Source organism: Pholis gunnellus (genome assembly GCF_910591455.1).
Source record: "Pholis gunnellus genome assembly, chromosome: 18".
NCBI lineage: Eukaryota > Metazoa > Chordata > Actinopteri > Perciformes > Pholidae > Pholis > Pholis gunnellus.
In genome coordinates this window covers 16,326,801-16,339,881 of record NC_136545.1, presented here as the reverse complement: position 1 = coordinate 16,339,881, position 13,081 = coordinate 16,326,801, and the positions used below count along the sequence as shown (strand labels likewise).

Below are 13,081 nucleotides of genomic sequence, written 5' to 3'. Positions count from 1 at the left end.
TATGCTCTTTGGGTATTGTAGTTTTCTGCTTGTCCTTGATCAGTATGTTTGGAGGCAATCTTGCAAAATAATAATTGCCTTGTTTGCTTGGAGTTCACCATTAAAGATGCTTCAAGTTAATATTCAAACACAATATTTGATTTAAGTTTTGATTAAGTAAACATCCTGGTGTGGGGAAGTCAAGTCACTTCTTTGACACAACCACCAGAGGGTGTCATAAATAATTTGACAACACCGCTCAGAGTCAGACTTTTTCTTCCGATCTCAAAGACATGTCTGGGGAAGCATCCTGCAGTATTGACATTGGACTGAGTTATGCACAAACGGTTGTCATCGCTTCATTGTCTGCCAATGCTTTAGAGGGAAAGGGAGAAGTAGAGCAGGTTATGCATGGCAAAACAACCTTCACCAACTGGCTGAGGCCAGTGCTGCTGAGCTGAATGGCAATTAGTGCAAATAACAATTTTAGTGAGCTGGTGTTGAGTGAAGGGTGTGTTGCTTAATCTTGCTCTGAACGGTGGGCTGAGCTTGTTTAAGTGGAACTGCAGTCAGTCTGAAACTTTGAGGCCTCCCAGTGCTGACACACTGCCTCTGTGGTGAGTCCACATACCGCTTTTTGTCTGTTGTATTCCTCTGTTACTGACTTGGTTTGCACATCACTTATGTTCCACAATCCAGAGACTTAAAACATTAAAAACAATTCATTGTTTTTTCTTGTATTCAGATGTAGAATATTACATTGTAAACATTGCACAAAATGTACGGATGTATTTAATTATGTGCATGCCAATGTAGAAAATGCAATGTGATTAACAGTTGAGTATTTAAATTAGTTAAAAGGCCACTATAAAGTCAACACCTACGCCACTTAAACACAGTCAAATCTTTAAGATATACTGTTATGAACCTTTACAGAACAGCAGTTTATGGAATTGCAATATAACCATTCATCTGGTGTAACTACTGCCAGTGGTGGAATGTAACAAAATACATTTACTCAAGTACTGTACATTTTTAACATGCTCTTAACTTGAGTATTCCCATTTTATGCCACTTTATACTAGTACTAGATATATGAACATAAACAACAATGACAATGGATTTGGGAATGGACAGTGGATTATGATATAATATCACTAATTGGACTATAAACACATCATGTGTATGTAATATTAATACAATCATACGAAATATGTCAAATTCTGATTTCTTAAAATTAATCAGCTTTGCCATACTACCGCCGTGCTTTTATTTTGATGGCGGCTCTGTATTAGTACTTCCGCCAGTCTCGTGCAATAGCAGTCGTCTTCGTGACAGCGGACGAGACCGCTCTGGTTTATACCTCCGTGTGGTTTTTGTCCTCCGTCACTGTTGTACGGGGCCCCGGCCCGGTGTCCGACCGGCCACAGCTGCTGAGAAACGTTTGAGAAATGTGTCACCCGTGTGCGGCGGAGCCGAGAGACACCGTCTTTACCAAAACAGGTGTGTCTTTCTCTTAATTTCCCTTATTTGTTTAACTGGCTTTAACAGCCGTGCGGGTCACGGTGGTCTTTATGCCGCAGCGTACTCACTGGGCATCGGTATGAGGTCGCTTTCCGGGGTAGACAGCATGTTATTTTATCTTAAATCCCCCATAAATAGCCAATGAGACATTATCGCTCATATCAGTAACGTGTGAAGGCCAGAAAGGTAACGTAAAGGTTATTAATTCTGCTATATTGTAGCCGACAGCACAAACAATGTTGCCGATCAAATACTGGGATAGTTAACAATGGATTTAAATGCAAAATTAATAAATAAATTGTGATATACGTCTCAGTAAAGCGCTGTTGTTTGATCTAATATTTCCTCACCGTGTTTCATTGTGACACCAATATTGCAGGTATACTATAATATATAGTTTATCTGTAATATGCATGTAAGAGCTTATATATAGCTGGTGTCATATTTGTAGTAATATATATTTGCATGGCAATATTGCAGTCCTTTCTTGTAAGGTTGCAAATCAAATATATTTACATTAATTTAATGATGTCATCAACATGTGCCTTTACACAGTGGTCAGTGTGTGTGTGTGTGTGACAGAAGCAGTGTTGTAGTGAAAAAGAAAGTAGCTAGAACCAGTTAAACCTGGTCAAGACTGACAACAAAGCCCTTCCTGCTGCAACACCAGGTTTCGGGCAGATGGGTTGGGATCAGGAGCTGTTTCTTTTGATTTTGAGGAACAGGAAATATATCTTGTTTTTGGAAGGATGTGTGGGGTCTGTGATTGCCAAGAACACGATCCTGGATTTATTTTTATTTACAGTAAATGTTTGACATCCACACCTCAAAAAGAGGCAGCTAATCAGGCAGACGAATAAAAATCAGTAACCTCTCAAATATATATATTTGTGGAAAGGTTATTAATGCCGAAGAGACCAAAATCGTATACTATTCAATGTACAATAATATAAAACTGCAAATCCTCTCATGAGAGAAGCTAGAATTAGGAAATGTTTGGCATTTTTGCTTGAAGATTGACTTAAATGCTTGGCTCAAAATTGCTTCTGATTCAGTTTTTTTATTTATAGAATAATCAATTAATAAAAGGACTCTCAGTATCAGGTGGTCTGTGGCTCGTGTGAAGCATCGACTGCACTGGGATGGGGACGGCTTCAACAGCTGGAAGAACTGGTGAAAAGAATCCCCAAATGTGCCACACCCTTTTTAGATTCTCACTCATCCTTTCACCATCAGGACAGAGAAGAAGCCAGTAAAAGTGTGCGAGATATACCGCACACAAAAAGTGCATATCATCTAATGCAATGTAATAAAACATCAAGCCAGTAATTGGGGAATGCTGGCTTCCATCAATATTTCCATCCAGCCATCCATTTAGTTTCTAAACCACTTATTTTCTTAAGGGGGCTGGACGCTATCCCAGAATGCCTTGTGTGAGTCGATGTGTGTACAATAAACAGGTTCACACACAGAGACCAACAAGAGTATAGAAATAAAGTGTAGTTCTGATGAAGCTAAAGCTAAATGCTCAAAAAGACAACCCCAACATGGCGCTGTTACGTGCATATAACGCTCACCATCCTACTTAAAGGTGCTCGTATGCTAACGTTTGCTAATTAGCGCTAAACATAAAGTCCAACTGAGGTGGACGGGAGATGCAGATATTTGTACAAATTAGGTTTTTGACCTGATTATGGCGTTGGATGAAGAGTAAGGGGATCACCGAAGTCTGTCTTTTGTCTCTTAATTCCTAAATTCAGTTTTCTGTGGTCTCAGGTTTACTTAATGTCATTTTCAGAGGGAGATATCTTTGTCAGGATTTTCTTTCTCTACCTGTCTTTGACCGCAGCTTCAGTTGAGAAACTCTCGTGTCCTTGAGAGAAGTCATAGCTCTGTGATATTTTGGCTCTCTTGTCGGCCAGGGTCACCTGCAGCTCCATCAGACCGTGTGTCAGCGCCTCGTGGACAAAGACATGTACACAATAGAAGGTCTGTTCAGGGAACAGATTCAGGAGAAATGTACCGGGCGTATGGCTACAAACAGGAAGCCAGCAGCAGAGTCGTTAAATCCAGTCTTGACCTGTTTTTTTTTCCCTCTGAAATCCAGTTTTAATCAGAAATAATTACATCATATTCTCCTGGAGAAGTCCTTTGTTTTGGGGAGATGGGCAGTGTGATGCAGAGACGGGATAAGCCGACTGTTCTCTGTAAAGATATTGTGAAACAAATCTGTGATGTTCTTTCAAACTAAAGATACCAGTCTGTCACACTGTTTACTGGAACTGGATGTTAGCCCTTAAACAAACATGCCACATGAATCTTTTGTTGTTACAGTTCACTTACTTATCAGTGGCGTCATGTGAGAGGTCATCTACAGTTTGAATGAGTGAACACGCCTGTTGCTTCAAGTTTCAAGCCTGAGCATATTTAATGCACTGTTCTGGTCTGGGATGTGTAATTAATCTGTTTGTCGTACAGTGTGGAAATTACATTGATGTCAAAGATTGTTGTTTTTTTTTAATGCCGTGCAAATGGTATTACTGCGTGTACTGTGCTGTCTGAGTGGAAGTACAGCAGCAGCGTCACAAAGGAGGCCCTCAGCGACTGTACTGCCATTCTGGTTTGAACCGGATAAAACAAGACTTTTTCTTCTTTTGTGACCACTTGACCAGCTATCCTCTTTCATCCTCGTCCCGAAAGTAAGGGCCGAGTTGAGCGGACGGGGAGATGCAATAGGAAGCAGAAGTGATGATACCATTGTTGTTGTTATTATTTGGATACTCTAGAAGATAACAGTGTAGTCCAGGGTTAACATGAAGCTTTGAAACAAACTTGAAGAAGGGAAACATGCTTAGATTGCTGTATTTCTTTCACTACTCCCACATTTACTGTGTGAGGAAGTAGCGGTGGTTCGACAGTGCTTAAGTGTAAATGGACGCCCAGGAGAGTCTTCTGGTTTTGGGGTTTCTTTGTTACGTGGTCAGCAGCCCGCTTGGTTTTGCTTCCTATTTGCTGACACGGTTGTTGTTCAGTATCCCGACCAGAAGTTTTAAGTGTGATTTCATGCCGGGCTTCTTAAAGATTACATTCCAAACCTTCGTCCACAAAGAAGACATTGCTCCACATCCATCGTGCCGTGAACGTGTTTGTGCAGATACATTGCTGCACATCAGGAGATATATATATATTATGAAATATGTGTGAACATGCATACTGTGTCAGGCTCTGTGGTGCTTATTACATCCAGCTGGCTCTGCAGTCTGTGAACCGCAGTGTGATGTCGCTACATGCAGCGCGCCCACCCAGGATAACCCCGATGCACATTAAGACTCCTCAGCAGATACAATGACTGCCGCTCTTTGTGTGCTACATGGCTGGTGTCCTCCAACTCGCTGAATGGACTCCATGTGTGATGATGATAACTGTATTGGAATTGAGTCCCTACTTGTGTGTCGGATTTATTAATTTGCCTGATTCTTTATGTCACTGCATAGATGTAAAAAGAGCAGAAGGGGGATGTCTTTCTTCTTGGGCATGAAATGGTGATATTAACATGTTGTTCATTTGTTTAGAGGCAGCTACACTGTACTACACACTTGATATTGCTTAGATCTTTTAGATGCTTTATACATAACGAAGCTGGTGATACACGAGGGTGTTGGCTTTCAATAAGTCCAACATCACAAGAGTAACCGGCAACTATTTTGATAATCCAATAATAGTTTCAACATCATAATTTTTCATGCAAAAACTTCAAACTTTTGCCAGTTTCAGCTTCTCAAATGTGACGATGTTCTGTTTATCTCATTTAGTATAAATAATCATTAGTAGCATCTCAAGTTGCGGGATTAAAATACCTGCATACATCTTTAAATTGCTGGTTTCTTGTGACCAACAGTCAAAAACCCAAAGATACTCAGTTTATTAGCAAAGAAAATACTCACATTACTCACATAGAGCCATACAGCAGGTTGTGACATTTACCCCAATACATTCAGGTTTCCAAAACATTGTATTATGTCTTAAACTTGACACCCACTAATTCCCTGTTTTCTGTCTTCTTAGATAAACCATCATGATTCCCATCACAGAGCTCCGGTACTTCGCTGACACGCAGCCAGCGTACCGCATCCTGAAGCCATGGTGGGACGTTTTCACCGACTACATCTCCATCGTCATGCTGATGATCGCGGTGTTCGGCGGCACGCTGCAGGTCACGCAGGACAAGATGATCTGCCTGCCTTGCAAGTGGGTGGTCAACAGGTCCTGCGAGACCATGCCCGTCCCGAATGTGAGCGCCGCCGACGCGCCGGAACCCAAGGGGATTCAGTACGACCTCGACCGTCACCAGTACAACTATGTCGACGCCGTCTGCTACGAGAACAAACTGCACTGGTTTGCCAAATATTTCCCCTATCTGGTGCTACTCCACACCCTTATCTTCTTGGCCTGCAGTAACTTCTGGTTCAAGTTCCCCCGCACAAGCTCTAAACTGGAGCACTTTGTCTCCATCCTCCTCAAGTGCTTTGACTCCCCGTGGACAACCAGGGCTTTGTCTGAGACGGTGGTGGAGGAGAGAGACCCCAAGCCTTTGGGGAAGATGAACGGCTCGATGGACAAGAAGGCCTCGTGTGTGAGCGAGGACGTTGAGGCTAGCATGCCCATGCTCCAGCGAACAAAGTCCAGGATTGAACAAGGAATAATCGATCGCTCAGAAACCGGGGTTTTGGACAAAAAGGAAGGGGAGCAGGCCAAGGCTCTTTTTGAGAAGGTGAAGAAGTTCAGGATCCACGTAGAGGAGGGTGACATCGTGTACCGTCTTTACGTACGTCAGACCATCATCAAAGTAATCAAGTTCATACTGATAATCAGCTACACAGCCTACTATGTACGCTACATCAGGTTCAGTGTGGTGTGCACGGTGAACATTCAGAAACTTACAGGGTACAGCACGTTCTATTGTGCTCACCCGTTAGCAACTCTTTTCAAGATTTTGGCGTGTTTCTACATCAGCCTGGTGGTGGTTTACGGTCTCATCTGCATGTACACTCTTTGTTGGATGGTCAGCCGCTCCCTCAAACGATACTCCTTCGAATCGATCCGCGAGGAAAGCAGCTACAGCGACATCCCCGACCTGAAGAACGACTTTGCCTTCATGCTCCACATGATCGATCAGTACGACCCTCTGTACTCCAAGCGCTTCGCCGTGTTCCTGTCCGAGGTGAGCGAGAACAAGCTGAGGCAGCTGAACCTGAACAACGAGTGGACGCTGGAGAAGCTGAGGCAGCGCATCACCAAGAACTCGCAGGAAAAGCTGGAGCTGCATCTGTTCTTGCTCAGCGGGATCCCGGACACGGTGTTTGATCTGGTCGAGCTGGAAGTGCTCAAGCTGGAGCTCATCCCCGACGTGACCATCCCGCCAATCATCGCCCAGCTCTGCAACCTGAGGGAGATGTGGCTCTACCACACGCCGGCTAAAATTGAGGCGCCAGCTCTCTCTTTCCTGAGAGAGAACCTGAAGTCTCTCCACGTCAAGTTCACGGACATCAAGGAGATCCCGCTGTGGATCTACAGCCTGAAGAACCTCAGCGAGCTGCACCTCACCGGGAACCTGAGCGCCGAGAACAACCGTTACATCGTCATCGACGGGCTCCGGGAGCTCAAGAGGCTCAAGGTACTCCGTCTGAAAAGCAACCTGACCAAGCTGCCGCAGGTGGTGACGGACGTGGGCGTGCACCTACAGAAGCTCTCCATCAACAACGAGGGCACCAAGCTGATGGTGCTCAACAGCCTGAAGAAGATGGTCAACCTGACGGAGCTCGAGCTCGTTCGCTGCGACCTCGAACGCATTCCGCACTCCATCTTCAGTTTGCACAACCTGGAGGAGATCGACCTGAAGGACAACAACCTGAAGACGATTGAGGAGATCATCAGCTTCCAGCACCTGCACCGGCTCGTGTGCCTGAAGCTGTGGTACAACCAGATCGCCTACATCCCCATTCAGATCGGAACGCTCACCAACATGGAGAGGCTGTATCTGAACCGAAACAAGATCGAGAAAATCCCCAGTCAGCTTTTCTTCTGCCGCAAGCTGCGCTTCTTGGACCTGAGTCACAACAACCTGACCAGCATCCACGCCGACGTGGGCTTCCTCCAGAACCTGCAGTACTTCGCTGTGACGGCAAACCGGGTGAGAGGGAAAACAAATCCATCAAATCTGAACCCTCACTCTCATTTCCTTTTTTCTTAGAGAGGTTATCAGTCGCCACCAATCTATTCTACAGTCATGTGTGAATAAGATTAGCTCAAAGGCCAGATAAGGGATTTACAAAGGTCAACGCTTTCGACTACTGAGATCTTCACAGACAGGTTGGGAATTATGGCTTTAACTGTAGCCACATGACTGAGGCTTCGACATATTTATTGTATAATATATATTACGTTCTGTGGGACCACATTATTCTTGGTGGACTGCTGGCCCCCTAATCTAGTTTATCTCTGATAGAGTTACTGTTTGACCTGTCGACTTCCTGAGAAGTAAACCATTGCTTTTCAAGTAAACCCTCACAAACGGGCTTTATTTAGGATGTTGTTTATTTTCGCCGCAAAGATAATTAACTTAAATGTTTTGAGGGCTGTACCAGATCTTGCCATTACTGTCATGGCTGGGTTAGTCAGTTTAGCTTCAGGAGCATTTCAGTCTTTACAAAACGTTGTTTATTTGATTCCCGATGTAGCAATTTCATTCTGCTCACTGTGAGAAACTCTCTGTTTTTCTCTCCGGCTCATGTGTTTTCAGTAAAGGCTGCTATTACTGCCGTTTTACTGTGTTCGCCTGTGTGGTTGAACACTGATAACAGGTTCCAGCGGGTTTGTGTGCCGCCGGATTTAGCTTCATTAAATGTGACCACGCTGGTGGTTTCTGAGCCTTCTCGGGCCTAAATCCGACATTATCAATTCAAATGAGTTATGTAATATTGTGAATATTTTGGACATCAATGAATAGAGATTAAAAATGTTGTTTTGAAACAAACAAGGAGAGTTATAAATAGAACAAGACGTCCATGGGACATAAGTACACAAAGGCTTCAAGAGACATTTTAGATTATTCGTTTGACGCCTTTTCAAACCATTTTTTCTGTGTTTTCTTTTTTCATTATCTAAATTTTGTTTTGAGGCTTCACACCTAAAGTCTGGCTGTGAAGCATTGAGTGTCCTTATTTTTTTTTGTTTCCTGCCAATGCAAAAAAACAGCCTTTCTGTTCACCGTTAACTTACACCCTTCATTATTCTGTCTCTCTCCACTTAAGATCGAGAGTTTGCCGCCGGAGCTCTTCAAGTGCAAGAAGCTGCGCACTCTGAATCTGGGAAACAACTGCCTGCAGACGCTGCCGTCGCGCTTCGGGGAACTCACCGGCTTGACCCAGCTGGAGCTGAGAGGGAACCGCCTCGAGTGTCTCCCGGTGGAGCTCGGCGAGTGTCATCTGTTGAAGAGGAGCAGTCTGGTGGTGGAGGAGGACCTGTTCAACACGCTGCCGCCAGAAGTCAAAGAGCAGCTGTGGAGGGCCGACAAGGAGCAAGCTTGAGCCGAACATCTGTGGAGAGAAGTTTGATTGGAGCGAATAATCGAGCGCCGTTTTTTTTGTTTGTAAAAGCAGGCTAACGTTGAGTTTGCAGCAGTGTGAGCCATGCTCAGAAAAGTGATGGCTTGTTGTTTGGTCGGTGCTACAAAAGCAACGGACGTTAGCTTTCAAGAAACTCCCAAGGATGTATTCCTGGTAATCGGTAGTTACATGGTCGCCAAGGAAAGACGTCTATGATCAAAGTAATGTGGCTTATCTGTAATATCATCCTGATATATAAAGTATACTAGCAGGTGATGCTGAATATGCATGCCACTGTAGGACCTTTCTCAAGCAAACCCGTTTAATAGAGAGAGCCGTTACAATCCCAACAAACTTTGCACGATTCAGCCTTTGCCTCTGAGCGAAATGTGCTCACGATCACGTATTTGCTGATCATGCACAAATTGAACATGCTCAAAGCAGTGTTTGCCTGACCGTCCTCTGGCCTTCTGACATTTTTTTACAATTACATTCGTTGCTACTGGCAGATCTTAGTAAATGAGTTACGGAGCAACTGCCAGCCAAAGTGTTGCGATACGAAGGTTTAGTCCTGGTTGTTTCCTTCGGGCTCTTTGTACCCTCGACGTCTTTTTACGTGAACAAAATGACTCCGATGAAGATCAACGGATCATCCCACAGCTTAGGCCTTAACACAGAGGACTGATGTAATGACGAGTACACAAACTCTCCAGTGTAACGTCTAATAACTACCCTGCAGTTGTTCATTTATGAGGCCGGCAGTTTCTTGGCTGTTTGGGAGCGTCGGTGGAGAAACGCACCATTTTTCCCGGACTTTTTTATTTTGCTTCTCTAAACAACATGTCTTCTTTAGACACGTGAAGCAGGCTTTACCTTATTTTGCATGACTAAGCGTCTCACACCCATTACTGGTGTGTCTTATTAAAGTATGTGTGATGAGCTTTGTATCAGTTTTTGGCCTGAAACTAAATCTAGAGTTTATTCGGACTTCAAGGTACATAGATTGGTACTTTTTAAATCATGCTTGGGCCTTTGGAAGAGGCTGCGATTGGTGCAACTTTTTAAGTAATACAAACCAGTGAGTGACACACAGCCATTGATTTCTTGTGGAACATATCCCGGTAGTCAAAGATCTTAAGTGACCTTTGATCAATTGAAGGTGGACAAATGTTCCTTCACTGGACTAGATTGTAATTACACAAGTGTGCTGTCCCTGCTGACAGGAAGTGAGCTGTCCCTACCTTAAAGCTACAGGCTCACAAACGTTCATACGACTCAGTTGATTTCTTTGTCTTCGTCAAATTAAAACACACGCGAGCTCGCACAACTCTAATCATACAACCAGAATATTACGTAGACCAATAAAACAAGCAAGAATCGTGGTACTTTTCTATGCTCAGTATGATTTTTGAATTATGAAAACCTGTGGATGAACTCCTGCAGACTAGCTGCCAGCTGTTTGTATGTCAGCCCTTCTATTTATCTTCGGTCTACTCCAGGGTAAAGTGGACATTTGTCAGCGTTTTTGTTTATCCGTTCAAGAGCGAACTGGGGAACAAACAGGAAATCACTGAGAGAAGGAAACTAGTTTTGACCGACCTCCACCCAGGGAACCATTTATTCAGAGAGATTATGCAGAGTATGTGATTTCCACTTTTGTGTTTTCCGAATTAGTGCAACATGCTTCGTCTCCGCTTGAAACACTTTTCTTGTTAAGCCTTTGGATTTAATAGCATCGTTTGGAGCAACCCTGCTATGTTTACTCCAGCTCGCTGCTAATACGGCCTTATCTTTAACAAGCTGAACGCCCTCGTAATGACCACAAGCATCTCGTTCACGACTTTTTGTTGTGTTGTAAGATGTATAGCTGAAATGTGTTTTGTTTCATATCGGTCGTACGGTATGTGCTCTTATTGTTTCCAGCTGTTTCTTTTAAAAGGGAAGCTTCACTGTAATAGTACAATCCCACCTTTGTTCACGGTGGGTTTTGCTTCACCGACGCTCTGGCTTAAATCCAGACTCCCTTCTTGGGGGTCATGAGTGAACTGCTCGTGTTCTGAAAGAAGAGCCTCAGTCTTGAATGTGTTGACGAGCGACCGGTTTGAAAGTTGTAAGCAAAGGTCACAGACGAAGGCAACAAAAAGGTACAAATGACACCAGAAAAACACAGTAATTTCAAAGGAAATCTCTGTTTAAGCGTTAACACTGGTTTAAGTGGCGTCTCCAGCTCCATATGTCTGCTCTCTCGTTTCATTTCTGTGATGCCAAGAAGTTGCCAAAACATTTTAATTTTTTTTTTATGACACTCTGCAGATAGTGACCTGTTGGATGCCAAACAATGAATGCAAATAGTCATGTATGACTCTTCTAGTGCAGTAGCTGGCCGTAGATAGAGGGACAAGTTGTAGGACGACTCGTACGTCATTGCACAGTAAACTTGATATCGGAACATGGCTCGTTGCAGTGGTGCAGTGCAGTCGCCGGTGCTGCTGACACTAAAGATCTCCCTCCTGCAGTGCACCACAGACGTTCAAACAACGCCCATCAGTTGTTGTGTCAAGTGTCGTTTGGCCTTAACTTGGTGCTCATTAGAGGATGATCGCGGCTAAATATACTTTTTTTTTCTCTGACCTATGTTTAACCCTAAATGTACATTTTTCTCTTGAGGTATGACAGTGCCATGGATATTTATTTCAGGGTATCACTGGGAAGTCATCCACATCTTAGATTTGCTGAAATGACTCGACACATATTGATATATTCATCTATCTGTCAACTCTGTCGCTGTCAGCATCGCTTCACATCTGTAGTCAGCTATGTGTGTCCCAGTCTCACTTTGTCCTGCTAACATTTGGATTTATATCCACAAATATCCTCCTTTCTGACCTTCAGAGCTCTTACAACAGTCACTTCCCTCAGAGTCACAAGATGAGGAGCACATTCAAACATGTCAGCGCCGGGGAATCGGCTGAAGGTCCAAGCTGAGGTCACCAAAAGAAAGGACGTTTTTTTTAGTGACTAATAAAATGCCCTTTGGTTAATTTAAAAACTGTCATGTGAGCACTTTAATCAGTATCGCATCAGAAGAGGCCCATTCTCATCTAAACATGAATCATTTATATTTAATACATGTAAAAGCTTTTGTTTCATTCTGTGAAAATGCACCAAAAAAAGTTTTGTTTTGTGTTGCCTGTCCTGAATTTATTTAAATGATGTTATGTTTGCCTTAAGTAGAGTAGTTTGTGTGAAACAGCGCGGTTGATCTGTTTGTTCTTACATATGATTAACACATTTTGATCCGACAGCTGATTTCTCTGGAGCTCATTTCCCCAAAAAACAAGACGGGATTTAATTACTCGACAGAAAGAACCCATGACAATCTAACACACTGTAATCGGAGGTGAGCTGATATTTCTGAAGTGTGCACACCCACTTAACCCCGAGCAGCAATCTCTGTTGAACATGAACTGTAAGACTTGTTTAAATCAGCAACAAGGCCTTTATTAACGAAGTGTTGCCGAGTGGACTGAACACTGGCTTTTTAAGCGGGACGTCTGTAACAATGGACAACTGAACTCTATTTCCTAATGTTCAGACCCTACTTTTTGTACCATTCTGACACATGATATTGAATAAACACTTAACACTAAATCCGGTTGCAGAGAGTCTTACTTCCTCATCTGGCGGGCGGTTCTTCTTTCAGGGGAAGCTTCTGACCTCTGAAATGTGTTTTGATTACTTTATGATGACGTTGTGCTGATACGCCTTTCTTCTCTGCAGACATTTTGACTTGTCTAAGTGGAGAAAACACAGCAACATATTTATTACTGTGTGTAGTAAATATCTTTCTACAGATTGTAACCTCGTTACAATACTTGGAGGGTCAGAATTACAAAATGACTTTTTTTACTCTTACAACATTACAGAAATTAGCAAGTTATTAACTCTATAATTGGCCCTGTGTTATCCATCCA

The 13,081-nt window shown here is 43.3% G+C and overlaps 1 protein-coding gene across 1 annotated transcript; it reads left to right on the top strand.

Annotated features, from left to right (window-relative positions):
* The first annotated feature begins 1,341 nt into the window (after positions 1-1,341).
* On the top strand, positions 1,342-12,752 carry lrrc8aa (leucine rich repeat containing 8 VRAC subunit Aa). Its single transcript, XM_079178794.1, has 3 exons — positions 1,342-1,482; positions 5,569-7,693; positions 8,814-12,752. Exons 2-3 carry the CDS (start codon positions 5,579-5,581, stop codon positions 9,087-9,089), a joined length of 2,391 nt encoding a protein of 796 aa, XP_079034920.1. The 5' UTR covers positions 1,342-1,482; positions 5,569-5,578; the 3' UTR covers positions 9,090-12,752.
* The last annotated feature ends 329 nt before the right edge of the window (positions 12,753-13,081 follow it).

Coding starts and splice junctions, on each gene's coding strand:
- lrrc8aa (XM_079178794.1), top strand. CDS start 5,579: ATGATTCCCATCACAGAGCTCCGGTACTTCGCTGACACGCAGCCAGCG. Junction 7,694..8,813: donor TCGCTGTGACGGCAAACCGG/GTGAGAGGGAAA, acceptor TCTCCACTTAAG/ATCGAGAGTTTGCCGCCGGA.